At 41.7% G+C, this 14,832-nt stretch overlaps 1 protein-coding gene across 1 annotated transcript; it reads right to left on the reverse strand.

Moving 5' to 3' along the window:
- Positions 1-770: 770 nt before the first annotated feature.
- sypb (synaptophysin b) lies at positions 771-14,579 on the reverse strand. The gene is made up of 7 exons (XM_070968897.1): positions 14,486-14,579; positions 13,111-13,176; positions 6,523-6,647; positions 5,554-5,752; positions 5,275-5,466; positions 4,858-5,170; positions 771-2,928 (listed from the first exon to the last, which is right to left on the reverse strand). Exons 1-6 carry the CDS (start codon positions 14,501-14,503, stop codon positions 4,889-4,891), a joined length of 882 nt encoding a protein of 293 aa, XP_070824998.1. The 5' UTR covers positions 14,504-14,579; the 3' UTR covers positions 771-2,928; positions 4,858-4,888.
- Between the last annotated feature and the right edge of the window lie 253 nt (positions 14,580-14,832).

Here is a 14,832-nt window from a genome sequence, read left to right on the forward strand (position 1 = left end):
CAAGCTTGTTCAGTGTTCATGATGCACATCTTAGTGCATCATGGAATCCCTTCTGGACTGAATCTGAGCATCAAGCATACTTCAAAGCTGTGCAGAGACTATTTGACCAAGAAAAAGGAATCTGGGGTACTGGAACTGATGGACTGTCCAAGTCGAAGTCCGGATTGAATCCTTTTGAACAAATTTAGGATTTGGTGGATTCAAAGGTTGATCACACAAAAGTTTCATCTAAAGCAGGTCTGTGGGAACAGCTAGAAACTATTTGGAACTCAATAACAAAAGAGACTGTCGAAAAGTACATAACAACAATGCCAGCATACAAAATATGAAGTTTTTTGGTTATTATGTGTGAAAAAGGACTATTCAGTTGTTTTCAGTTTGTTATTTGCCAAATAAATAACAATAACATTTTTAGTTTTGAACACATTTTTGAAAGATTTCTAAAATATTTATGTTTTCTCGTTTTTATGACAGGCGGTCTATAGATAGATAGATAGATAGATAGATAGATAGATAGATAGATAGATAGATAGATAGATAGATAGATAGATAGATTGTACATATATTCCCTTTTTCATATTTTTACCTTTTTTTTTAACTTTCTTTGTACACTTGCTGTCTACTGAATGACAATGAAGTTTGTCTAAGTACTTTCTAGGAACTTTTCCATTAAATCTTATTCATGAAACCAATAATTAACGCTTTGAAACATGCAACCAAACAAATGAAAAGACAAGCAACTCCTATGAACAGAAGTACGCATTTTAACCTTCAACAGAATAATTTCAAGTTTATTTCATTTTGTTTCACATGGATCCCATATAATAAGAATACAGCAGAATTCTGGAGAGTCTTGGATTTTTTTCTCTGACTTATCATTATCATAAATACTAATATGAATACATCATACACAATAAACACAGCACTATCCAAAGGCGCAGAGTACAACAAGACATCATTCACCACTAACAACAGAGTATATTTCATTTCAGCATATTTATAAGAGCTACAGTGAAAGAGAGAAAGAAACAAAGGTGTCAGGGGAGACTAGAGGAAGAGAGAAAGCCAGGTGCTTCTACACCACCTGAATCAAAGAACCCTGATTTAGAAAAAATGAGTGAATCCAACGCTGTGCAATGGATCGATATTCTGGAGATGGAAAACTACTCATCCTGATGACGACTGTGGAAGCAAAAACTACCAATCAACACACATCTCTTACCATTTGGCAAACACGATCTTGTATATCCAAACAGAGGACTGGCAGTAGGACGGGGGTATTTTGTATGTGGAAAGAAGTAATTATTGCAGCACGTACTTTGTGCTTTGAGTAGAATATAGCAGAGCTGCTGTATGTGCTGTGCAGTAACCACTACAATGGACCAAACATGACGGCATTAGTGTGTAGTCCAACTTTCCTGCAGCCTTGAGCCTCAGCTTCTCTAGTATGTTCTGGGATGCTTTAGGATATAAGGATGCATGCAGTAAATTTGCTTGCCTTCAGAGAGAGAAGAGCTAAAGAAGGATTGAGGATGCAGGAGAAGTATATATGGAGACATACTGTTCAGACGGCTTCATAAATATGTGTTCACTATGGCATAACCGAGGTCTTTAAAGTGTAATATTCTTTATTCTCATTTCCCTACAGTTCAGGTTAGTGTGAGTATGTACGTCACTGATTACAGTGTGATAGAAACACCAGTTAAAAAACTATATGACTCTGTCTTGCAACTTTCTGGACCACACAAAAGGCGATCAAAACAGGACGAGGTTCATTGACAACATTTTTTGATGCCGTTACATAAATCCAACAAATAAACAAATACACGCTGCTAAAACGGTTGTTCACTGCCCCAATTTCACAATTTTCGCACTGAGAGCACACTACAAGAGTTTCTGAAACAGCACGGCAAGTATGACATGCTACCATGCTCACTAATTTTCTTAACCCTATGCAATTTTTGATTTTATATGTCAGGATTTAAAATATTCTTCGTATCACAAGAGTTCATCCTTGCTCGACAGCAATATTTGATGGAAAAATATATATAAAAACATAAATTAAGTTCAAACAACCTACTTAAACCCCACTGCTATCATCTATTTACTGCTATGACTAAACATTACTCTTTCTCTGCTCATTTTTTTCTATATATTGACAATTTTCTTCTTTCGATATTTGCCATGACATTTTCAGCAGCTTTACCCCGTTTCTTAAATCCCATCTGTAATGCTGATTAAATGAAAAAAAAAAAAAAAACATAATGAGAAAATAAAAAAAAAAAAAAACCCAGATGTTCGTAGGTTCTGAGATGAATACATAAAAACATTATTGTGGTGTGAATAATTGAAGGGGATTGAAGGGCGAAGGCTAAACTATGTGAGCTCCTAAACAGAACCAAAGTAAATGCAATTGAATAACTCTGTGCTCAACATTTGTTGTATAACAACTTATATGGAGTGCACAATTATTCAACTGTGTACATTTAATCTTATATATCAGCATGTTGATATTTACACAGCACAGACAAATACATTCTCCCAAGTTAAATATAACTACAATTTTTTTTTTCATAAATGTCTTTTCCATTACAAGATTTCTCTTAAATATTCGTCAACGAATGTTTTGGTATTTGTATTCAAGTTTTTCTCGTATTACCAAACAGACAATCCTCTGTTGTCTTCTACAGTTAAATACATCACGAGAATAAACATCATGTTACAGCAAAGACCCCATTCCCCCCCTCCCCCATTTTTCTCCCACATCCTGCTCCCCAGTCGCACTCCCTTCCCAAGGCTCCACCAGTTTCTGCCCTCCATGTCTCCCTCCCTCCGCCTGTCAACTCACAGATACACAAACAGACAAACAGAGGAGTGTGGAAATGCAGGTGGTGGTCGAGAGCCACCCTCCAAAATCACAAGGTCACCCTGAGGAAAGAGGCAGAGAGGAGAGAGACAGAGGGGGGAAAATATTAAACAAACGGCACACATATGATCACATATTGAACATATAAACAGAGCTTTGGCTCAACAAACACGGGAGATGAAATACCGACACTTAGAAGCTGCTGGTGGCGACTCTGCTCTGACAATGTTCAGTAAATGTTAACTAACCATAGTCATGCCAGAATATTACAATGGCAGCATATATGCTTTTAGGTAATATGTGTCAATGAACCATAGTGTAACATACAGAGCAAGCTCAGATTGAAAACCCCTGAAAAACTGGTTTTTAATCTTTCAACCCTGATTGTGAAAAAGTCGGAACGCTGTGTGAATCATAAATAAAAACAGAATTTACCCCATTACCCACGATTACCCTAACCCTAATTGTCAGTGAACCTGTTTACCTGTGGAATGTTCCAAACAGGTGTTTTTGGAGCATTCCACATCTTTCCCAGCCTTTTGTTGCTCCTGTCCTAACTTGATTGAAACGTGTTGCTGCATCAAATTCAGAATAAGCAGATATTTACAAAAATTAATGAAGCAGATGAGGTCAAACATAAAATATATTGTCTTTGTGCTGTTTTCAGTTGAATGTATGTCAAAAAGGATTAGCCAGTTTTATTTATATACACAACGTCCCAACTGTTTTGGAATCAGGGTTGTACTTGTTTCTCTGCAAGTGCAGACCAGTAAAACACCACAGACTGCTTTGTAACTCAGATGTTTTGTACTCCATCTGCTTATCCCGACCTCCTTATCACACAACAGAGGCGTGCTCCTTTCACCTTCACTGCTGAACCTAGACATGTTGGTCAATGCACAACCATTGCTTGTTGGGAAAATGTAAATATGAGTTGTTTTTAAAGGAAATGTTCAAATTTTTCAAGTCTACATTGAAACAATACCCATGTGCCCGTTTAAAGAGTTACTAGTGGCTGTGGTTGTTCATCCTGTCTCCACTTGCCATTAAGAGATCGAAACATGATTCCAGTGCACTGGAGTGGGGCTTAAAATCCACAGACAGAAAAGTTGTTACAACTGAAATATTTTCACCTTTTCAGGGTGCTTTCACTCCTAACGTGACCATTTTCACACTGTCACACTGTCCTTTGATATATTGCTATAGAAATATCAATTATGGCCTCTTTAACTTCAGCTGATGCAAATATGAGGCTTCAGCAGTGTGAGTTAGACAAATTAACTGAGTATCTTCAAATGTTGAAGTCATTTTAGTGCACAGGACCCTCTCCGTGTTTCCACAGGCACTGTTTCCAGGGCTAGTGACAGAAATGTTTTGTATCAAAAAAAAGATGCCGAAGTTGGACCACTTAAGATCTCTGGTACTGGAGTCATATTAGAAAGGGATCTCAGTATCTCTTTTAGTGTGCATACAGGCATGTGAGCAGTGACCTGAAAACCTCTGAACCTCTCCTGAAGCAGCTGAGCAAATAGCTAATGCTTCTGTTGCTGAGAGTCTTATTTGTAACATGTGCTTTAAATACAACATGAAAATGTGCAACTGAGATTGGAGCAGCCCATTCATAGTATGAAGGTTCAGGCTGGTTTCTTTGTCCGAAATCAGTAGCTAGACTTTGGGAAGTTAGCAGAGTTAATGTAATTCAAAGGAGCGAAAAGAGAATTGGTGAAAGATATCAGGTTTTTGAAAATACACAATTGCGTGTCATCTGCATAGAGGTAGAACCATGCCCATACTTTCTGATCATGTGCCTAAGAAATAGCAAGGAAAAGACACCTATTCGACTAAAATATCGACAGTAATGTTAATAACAAACCACCATTACACAATTAACACTTCAGGTGTGTTTAAAAATACAAGTTAGATTGGATCACTAGCTCAAAGGCATACAATAATGTCATCTATTGAAACCTAGTCTATATGTTTGCACTCACCATCCTTCGGCTGTGGTTGGGCTGGGCAGGCTCACATTTGATTGGAGTAGGAGGTGGGCTGCTGGTCGTAGCCCTGGCTGTAACCTCCGTCCTCATTGAAGCCTCCCTGTTGGCCGTACTCTGGCTGGTAGCCTCCCTGGGAGCCAGCGTAGGGGTCCTGCTGACCATAGCCTGCCTGGCCAAAGGAATCGGGGGCGGGCTGCTTTTCCTGTGATGGGACATATGTTCCAGAGAAGGCAGCCAACCAGCCGGTCTCCTTGAATACAAACCACAGGTTTCCTATCCACAGAATCAGGTTGATGAAGCCAAAAGCCTGTAGAGCAGAGGGGTGTTAAGAGATGTGTGTGATCTAGAAATTTACTGTTTCTGGTTTCAGAGCAACTCTTTATTGTTCAGTATGAAGAACCTGGAACCAACCACAGAGGTGTTGAGGCCGGAGACCTTAGGGTCATAGACCTCACGGCAGCGATTCTCTTGTTCGTCACAGGCTGAGATGAGAGTGATGACCTCCTCTGGATCGGTGGCTGTTTTCACATCTGACAGGCCTTTAGCCCAAGCGCATGAGGACACCAGCCACATGAAGGCAAACACCGCTGTCACAACAAAGTCCTGGGGATCAACAAGGCAGCGTGATCACTTTTTCTACAAACAGCAGCAACTACATAGTAACTGTAACCAGCTGGAGGACAAACTCACGATCTGGGGCCCCTTGTTGTTTTCACGGTACTTCTCCAGTATGAAGCAGTATACAGAGAGGGCTGCCATCGAGTAGAGGAAGGAAAAGACAGCGATGGTGACAAAGAACTCAGCTGAGGAGGAGTAGTCCCCGATCAGGAATAGACGTTCGGGGTTCCCTCCCTTACAGGTGGGAGCATCAAAGTAAACCTGATGGAGCCTGAGCACAAGAACACAGAGAGAGAGTGAGGGATGAAGAACAAAGAAAAAACAAAAAAAAACAAATTTATGTCAGATTTTTACAGTTTTCATATATTTAAAGGGGAATCTTTGGAAATCTACAAATCGATACCACTCTGATGTCTGCCAGTTAAATATGAAGCTGCTCTTATTGTTTTTTCCTCTTTGACAGACTTTTACTGAAAACCTGTTCAATGGAGCCAGGCTAGCAGTTTCCACCTGTTTCCAGCCTTTATGCTAAGCTAAGCTAATCGCCTACCTGCTGTGGCTCCATATTCAGCCTACAGACATGAGAGTCAATCTTCTCATTTAACTCTTGACAAGAAGAACGTTGAACTACATCTTAAACCAAAGACACTTGATCTGGAAAATGTTCTATTATACTATTCACTCTAATATTGGCTAATGAGCTTCATAACTAAGCTAATGATTGCAAAAAAATGGAAAAATTGGCCTGTTTTTGCTTGCAAAACTAAACTGACTAAAACACAAAACTTACTAAACAAATGTATATATTATATATATAATTTATGTTTTTTATATACTATAAATAATAATACACACTTTATGTGATTATATAACTGAATTGTATCAAAGCTCCTTTCAAAATGTGATCTTACTTGTGCTATCACATACATAAAGTGTGCTGAATGTGGTTTCACAGTTTGTAAGTTTGTAAGTTACAGCTGTATTTCTTTTTTAATTTCTTCTACAGTGGTGACAGTAACTTGTAAATGACAGGATGCGTACCTGAATGGATATTCAAATTCTACTTCTATGCCTAGATCACTCTCCGACCGGTTTTTACACTCCACGCTCATCTTGAACATGCCGGAGTAACTGCCGCATGTCGAGAAGGCGAAGATTGCAAAGATCTGTGGGAGAAAGAGGAAGGAAAAGATTTAACAACTCATCTGTGACTTTTGGCATCTCATAGACAAAATACAGAAGATACAAATTCTCCTTTTAACAAATATAAAACAGGCGAAAGCTGCAGACTCTCTCCACCTACAACATCTCAAGCACACTGTTGCTGAGAAATGCACACAGAGTGCAAATCAATGCAGCGTTATCGTCAGGATGCACGGGAAGGGCTGCACCTGTTGCCATGGTTACCACTGCAATTGTTTTTCACATTTCATACGAAGTAATGCCAGTACATGTCTGAAAAAATTAAATAAATTAAAATAAATAGCCAAAAGATAGACATTCTTGTTATTCTTATTATCATTTATATTTATATTATACTATATATGTTATTCTTATAATTCTAGGGCCATAATGACAGAAGGCATCATTTTGATTTTTGATTTTATTGTAGGTTTAGTGAGGAGACTTTGGTTTATGAGGCTTTTCTGTCGTTGTTTTTATAGTATTTTTATTTATGGTATATATAGTACAACAGTATTTTTGTTACTTCAGGTGCAAGCTCAGCCTTGTTGCACAGCTCCAGCTTACAGTCATGTAAATGGCGCAAACAGACATGCGTGGAGATAATCTCACGCTCTCTCTCGCACACACAAAAGATTAGACTATTTTTACCACACCCTCCCTACGCTGCGGGCCAGATCCGATTGGATGGCAAATCCAACAATTAATCTGACTGAGGTGCTCTGCCATCTGTCACCAAATACTCAACTACAAGCTACTGCAAAGCCAGTCACAACACACACAAACACACGTGAGCTCGTATGTGCGCGCACACACACACACACACACACACACAAAGGCATGTCACTTCCTTCTTAACTCTTGTAGTACTGTCTACTCGCTGCAGGCATCAACACACTAAACTATTTACAGTAATCTTTTAGATAATGTGAGTCGGAGGCTCGTTTGTTGGATTTGAACACACCGGCCGCCTGAAGCGAGCCTCATTGTGATCGCTTTACTCATCCCTCTCTGTTCTCTGCAGGCTCTGCTTTATTTTCTAGTGTTCTTTCCCAGCATTTCACACACTTTTCCCCTTCCTGGTGTTGGTAAATTAACAGGTTTTAATAACCATGCAAATGAGTGTAGATGTGATGACAGTGGCAGCGTTAGTGTGTGAGAGAGGGGAGAGGGGACTGCTGATAAACAATAGATTATTACAAATTTCAAGACAAAAAAAGCCATTTGTCATCTGCAGCAGAGCTCAAAACTAAAACAAAAAGAATTTCTACATTATTATTACAATCTTATTTGGGCCTATGGGCACTGATCTTGTAAATCTTATTATATAATATTTGAGCTTCATTGCAATTTTGTGTCTGAACCAGGAAATGCCACTCTAAATGCACCTTGGACGCTGTCCATTCACGTATAATTCCTGATGCCACATTCAGGACAGTCAGCCTTTGGAGGGATGCAGTTTCAGCAAATACAAAATCTGAGATTATAAGAGAAGGCCTGAAAATGTGAGTAGAGCAGATCAGAGCAGAGTAATAATTGGATGTAATGCTGCAGCAACTGTGCAATCAATCAATCAATACATGTGTAGCGTATCGCTACTGCAGTGTCAGCACAATTGACTGATTGATTGATTTAATTTATGGATTTTTAGACGCAGAAAAAACTAAAAATCCAAAGGTGTGTTGTATTTCATCCTAAATGATGAGATGTCCTCCATCTCATTCTGTTTAGTATAACTTCCTCATGGCACAAGTGTTTTTATTTTTAAGCCTGCTCAGAGGTTTTGGAGGTCCCAGTGTTCATATCCTTCTTTCATTATCCCTCTGAGACGGTAAGTCGTCCAGATTTCATGACAGAGATCAATATGGAGGTCAATAACACTTTGTGCCCCGGCTGTACTTTAGGCCTCGCTTTCTTCCTCTTCTGCACTGACATTTCAGGGAAATTGCAAACAAGCTAACAAGAGCTGACTTCTCCAGTTAATCTCAGCAACAACCCACACTGCTGCTTCAACTGAGTCATCCTGAAGTGACACATTGCTATGAGTCAAAGGATCTGGATCACACTGACATGAGAAATCAATTAATGGAGCAGCATGTCTACACGTAGGTTCATGTCAATATATCAATCAATATATCAATATATCAACTGTGAGTACAGTCTTGAATAGTCTCACTTTCAGATGGAAAAGTGTATTTGGACATTATTACTTTATCATAACAAAACACAGAGTCTGTTGTAAAACAGGTCTAAAACACAGACATCTTCCTCTGTGCTGTTAGGTCTGTGTATTTCATTGCAATTCAAATATCAGTAACAAGACAAAGAGTGTACAGCCGTGCACAGTCATGCTAACATGCTGGTGTTATGCCGAAGGTAGAATGTCTACAACCATCGTAGCTTAGCATGTTAGCATACCATTTGCTAACTAGCACTACACACTGAAGCTGTTTTGTAGTATTGGATAATTTGAAATTTTGAGATGGTGTTGCCGAGTAACGGACTCTGCGGTCCATTGGAGGATTGCGTGTCAGTGTCATGTTTGGGCTAGGTGTGAAAAGTCTACGTGTGTATGAAGGCTGTTGACGCTGTATGGGTTAATAGGTTTAAAGTTAAGGAATCACCAAAGCTATTGCAAACCATCCTGAGGAGGACATGAACGTGGGAACCTAATTTCATGACAATCCATCTAATAGTTGTTGATATATTTCACTCAGAACTACAAAGGTCAAGTAGAGGAAAGGTCAGGTGATCATCACAGTCAATAGGACTCATATTCTGGGAACCGTGAACAAAATGTTGTGCCCGTCCATCCCAATAGCTCTTGAGATATTTCACTCTGGACTGGAACAGTAGTCCAAGTAGACCAGGGAGATGAATCTAAATGTGAGGCGCCATACCACAATTAAAGAGTTGTACTTTTATGGTGATAGATGAGCAGAGGGAGGAGTGATGGAGGAGGACCAGAAATGGAGGCACGCTGGGTGTTAGGTGCCATGGTAACACTGTTGGCAGCATCTCACAGTGAGGAGGCAGAGGCTGGTCTCTGCCCCTCCTGGTATGCTGGATGGCTGTCAGCTCTTCTGTGCTGAGAAGATCCACAATCACACACACTCAGACACAAATGATTTGTCTGCTTTGGCTTTTCTCACACTGACACACACAGATACTGATCCACACGGCAATAAAACTACAGACTGCAGAGCCTGAGCGTTTCTGGATATTGGAAGCAGATACTGATCCTGATATAATATTGCTATATCTGAAATGAGCTTCTGTCAGCTGATATACACAGTAGGCCTGGCCAATCTTGCTCCAGTCAATATTTTGTGATGATATTCAATACTTTCAAATTTGACTTTTTCATATCAGAATTATTGAATGATTCTCTGGCTCATATGCGACTAGAGGGAGGGTTAGCAGCTCCTTACATGCCGACACATAGCCGAGAGCACAAGAGTGCAGAAATAAACACTAGTTGTGAAAGCTGCCACCAGAGGCCCTGGAGTAATGACCACAGAGAGTCACCAGTGTCTGAACAGCAAAAGCCTCTGAGCTACGGCAAAATCAACAGCTTTTATTGCGAATTAGGGACTACACCAAAGCGGACAAGGCTCTCGCTTCACGTTCTCACAAACAGCCTTTTTCTATTTGCTGGGAATGAGTCAGAAAGCGAAATCTGAATGCAAATGAAATTCCACACAGCCGTGCCGTTTCTGCGGCGGGAGATGCAGGAGGCTGTTTGCGTTCTTTGCTGCTGGGCTCCACATCAGCTTTATTTGGGAACTCAATGTCTTACAACATCCATCAAATCTAGGCTTTGTCAGCACTATTCCCCAGAGACAGGGAGAGAGAGCGAGGGTGGGGTGGGGTGGTGGGCTAAAGCTACATGAGTCACACATGTAGCTTTAAATCTTGCTCACGTAGCAGAAACGGTGCTCACAAGCTTTCGCTAATTATTTTCATCATCAAATGTGGGCAAGATTTTTAAATATTCAACACCCTCAGCCCACATATTCTGCTCATCCATTCCAACTTACTTGCATCTAATTCAAATTCAGCACATGGATATGACAAATGCTGCTTTGTGCAAGTACTTTCTGCGAAAGCACACTGGCCACATTAACAAGAAGCCAAAAAAGGTTTGATTCTACAAAACAGAGGCATATTTTTCATCTCTGCCTGTCTCCACCCTCCTAAAAACACTGTGTTGCTGCTTGTGCATGCCCATATTAATCCAGAAAAAGCAGAAGCTCCAGCAGCCCCTCCTCTAGTCTAACGCTGAGGCACGCAGGCCCTCTGACAGATGATTCATGGGCCCTGGCCTCCTCAGCGGCGCTCCTGATTGGTGGTTGTGCTCGCTGTGACCCAGGGAGGCAGTGATGAGGTGCTGGCACACTCACACAGCTCCAGGGAAGGACTACAGAGTCATGCAGCACACTCACTCCTCTGGCTGTTCTCTAGCATATCTGCAGAGCCCATTACAGCGTGGGACTCTGTCAGAGATGCTTTGGCACGCACGTTTTCATCTGGCTTGTGTTAAGTGTGTTCTCATACAGACGATCAGGGGTGGAGCTAATAATTATGGGACCCGTGTGCCGGAGGGGCACCCCCTCCACCGTTTACTCCTCATCTGGCCGCCAAAATGTATATATAATTAGATAGCATGCATATATTTAATGATGGGTTACCAGGAAGACAGCAAAAAGGATCTGTGCTGCAACTAAGGTTTATGTAATATGCCAGTTACCGATGATGAAGTATTAACTGATTTGTCTAATAAAATAAGGCAAGAAAAATGTCGTAAAATTGAGAAAAAAGGCCTTTATGAGTCCAAGGTGACCTCCTCAGATAGCTTGGTTAGTTGGAGCATTAATCAAAAACCCAAACAAATTGAATTTACTAGGAAAAAAGCTTCACATCCTCACATTTAAGAAGCTAGAACAAGAAACATTTTGATCATTTTTTGCTTGAAATGAAATCACTAAACTATGAATCAATCATCAAAATAGTTGCCGACCGTTTTTCTGCCAATCAATTACAATTCGCATTTCTAGAAATGCTTTTGGTAACTATACTGATGATGCTAACGGGCCGCTGTAACCGGAGCCACAGACCCGAACCAGCCAGAACCAGTTCATAACATCACATCAGGGTTTAACATAAGGCACATTCTAGAGGGCCTCACTGAGCTGCAGGGTGTGCATGGGTAATTAGTAGCACTATTCCCACCACTGTGGTGCTGTAGAGAGGCACCACTGTTTAACCCTGCAGCCTTGTCAGTGTGAGCACAATGCTGCTGCTGATAGAGGAAGTTATGTGAGGATATCTGAGACTGTAGGACAATATCCTCAATGTCTGATCTTCCAAAAACTTCTCCAGTCGCTCCTGGAGAGATCATGAATGGGACTGCCTGCAAGTAACAGTTAATTTTCATGATCCATTAATCTGCCCATTGTTTTTCTTGTTTGATCGATGAGTCCTACGGGGTACAAAATGTCAGATAACAGTGAAAAATGGCCATCACGCTGTGCTAAAGTTGATGAACCCCCAAATAATCAGTGTATGATCAAATAAGACAAAGAAAAGCAGTGAATTCTCGCAATGGAGGAGGGGAACCCAATGACTAATCTAATCAGTAAAATATTAGCTGTAGTTGCTAAATGATTAACCACATAATTGTTTCAACTCTAACTGGATGAATTTATTAGTGAAAATCTAAAATTTCGGACTTATGGGCCGGGTACAACATCATGAGGGGACCCTCTTCAATGATATTCCCCCAAAAATAAACCAAAAAGGCAAATGAAGTGAAGTCTATTTATGCTGCTCTCTTCATATATAAACTAATCCGAGTAGTTTTCTGGCTCCATCATCTGGCGGAGGAGGCCGAGCACATGAGACAGAGATAATAAACTGCACAAATATATGCAGAGGTCATGTCCTCTGAGAGGGATTTGACAAATTGTCATGATATGCCTCTGTGGACTGACACAGTGCTACTACAGTGATGACGTAACACATCCTGCCGGTGTTTCCTGCTCAGGCCTGCTGGGGCAGCGTCAGCATCAGGATACAAGAGGCTCCTCAGTATCAACCTCAGCCCTTATTTGAACACGTATAAGAGAGCAGACCTGAGGTGGAGCTACTGTAATGTTTCTGCAGCCAAGAAAAAAAAGCCTCTCATGAGAGTCGGCCCGACTGTGGACTGTGTTTTCTGAGAGTGTAGAGTCACATCCATTATTAAGCCCCATGCAGCTTTATGACCTCTGTGTGACAGAAGGTCACAAATCTGTCAGTAAGAGACACGGTAACATGATTTATTGCAAACGATACAAGTTCCAAAGTGTTTTATCCATAATTAGATTTTATTCTGTGATTTGTTTTATTGAAATGGAGAATATTCACACATCAGGCACCAGTATACATGTAAAGTAGAGCACTCACCCATTGTAGAATTTTTATAAATCCCAGAGGTTGTTTGATTACCGTGAACTGCCCTTGGGCCACCAACTGTCAAAAGAAAAAATGAGAAATTAGAGATTTTTTAAAAATATTTTCACACTGACTCCTGATCTGTGTGAATCCAGCCTCTCTCAGCAGAGCAGGGACCATGATGATGTGATGCTGCTGCTTAAAAACATAAACCTAATTACCTCAGCCTCATAGCCCACAGGCCGGCTCCACTGCTGGCACCTGCAGGTGTTTGTGATATGGCAAATATTTGCCCAGGAGGACCGTGACTCACCTGTCACAGATGCTGAGATGCTATACAACTATAGACCAGGCATTTTGATATTGTGTGTGCGCGCGCGTGTGTGTGTGAGAGGGAGGAAAGCTCCTGCCAGCATTACAATTAGACAAAGCTGATTAAGTGGTGTTTTCTCTGCTGCACATTTCACAGCAGTCTTTATTCATTTGCGAGGAAAATCTCGCGCAATCTTTTTCTAATTGGCCGGATTTGGCAGGCGGAGGAAGCGTCTGTGCGCAGGTGAATGCGACACCGCAAAGAAGGCGGTGTGTCCCTGTGTGCATCAATAAATGGCCGCGCTGGAAAAAGCAGTAGTGATGGGTTTTGTCTCGGGCTGTGGGGCTCGTTGTTTCTCCACACAGCCGGCGCTACGGATGCCCAACATCCATGTTAGACAGATGACGCATGAACCGACACAATCGCACGTTTGAGAGCGTCTGACAGCCCGACGTCGGCTCATTTGTCGGGAAAATGTTGTTGGCTTTGTCACAAACCAGCTATGTGAGAGCTGCGGCCACGGGGATGCGGGAGCCCGTCCTCCTCTGTGTCGGGCCTACTGCGGCTATCTGAAAACACGGAGGGCCTCGGAAATTAATCACATTGCTCTTTGTTATCTTAGCAACAGCGGGCCAATTGAGACGTGAGCGTGTCTTAATCAATTAGCCGAATCCCTGGAGATAACAGGCTACATCCTCTCCTTCCTTTGCTAAATGTCATTGCTGCAGCAATCTCTGGACATCCTACACATTTTTCGGACTGTCAGCGGGCCGCTCCATCACCTCGACTGCAGCATCAGTGGTGGAAAGATTGTCCAATTAACATCGCGCTCTGTCGCGTCTTTACCCCGCCGCGATTTTTTTTTTTTTTTTTTTTTTAGATAAATGCATGATTTACAATTTCGACTCCAGTGCATCGAAAGCGGTGCGTTAAAACCTAAAGGCCGGCGGATCTATGAGAAAAAACAGCATCTTCATTTGAGCGCACGGTGAAAGAAAACGAGCTAAAATAAATGAACCTCAGCGACCGAGCAACACATTAATGAAAAAGATGATTTTCCTCCAAAAGCCTTACCTGGTTTACAACATCCATCTTGGCCGCTTACTCGCTGATAAGAGGATCAGAGGGGCGGAGGGAGGGAGGCGTCTCATCCGGAACAGCCCAGGGGAGGAAGGCGCCCGGGAGGAAGAGCGGGGCTGCGTCACGGGCAAGGCGCGGACGTGTGAAGCGTCGTGACGTCAGACAAACCATTGGACGTGGAGTAAAGGCGAGCCGAGCCGTCTGTCCAATCACAGCGCCGCTTTATTCTAACGGGGGCTGCGAGCTGCCCGGGGGCGTCTAACGCGGAGAGGAGCGCATGGAGACTGTTCACGCTTTAGTAGGCACAAGGACTGATGTGGAGGGGAGATAAAAAGGTCGGT

The sequence above is a fragment of the Chaetodon trifascialis genome, chromosome 8, assembly GCF_039877785.1.
Source record: "Chaetodon trifascialis isolate fChaTrf1 chromosome 8, fChaTrf1.hap1, whole genome shotgun sequence".
Lineage (NCBI taxonomy): Eukaryota > Metazoa > Chordata > Actinopteri > Chaetodontiformes > Chaetodontidae > Chaetodon > Chaetodon trifascialis.

What these genes read in the sequence shown, in the direction of transcription:
- sypb (XM_070968897.1), bottom strand. An exon ending in GAATTTGAATATCCATTCAG is followed by an intron (nt 5,753 to 6,522) that starts GTACGCATCCTG and finishes TCTTGTGCTCAG; the next exon opens with GCTCCATCAGGTTTACTTTG. An exon ending in CCGGCCTCAACACCTCTGTG is followed by an intron (nt 5,171 to 5,274) that starts GTTGGTTCCAGG and finishes TCTGCTCTACAG; the next exon opens with GCTTTTGGCTTCATCAACCT.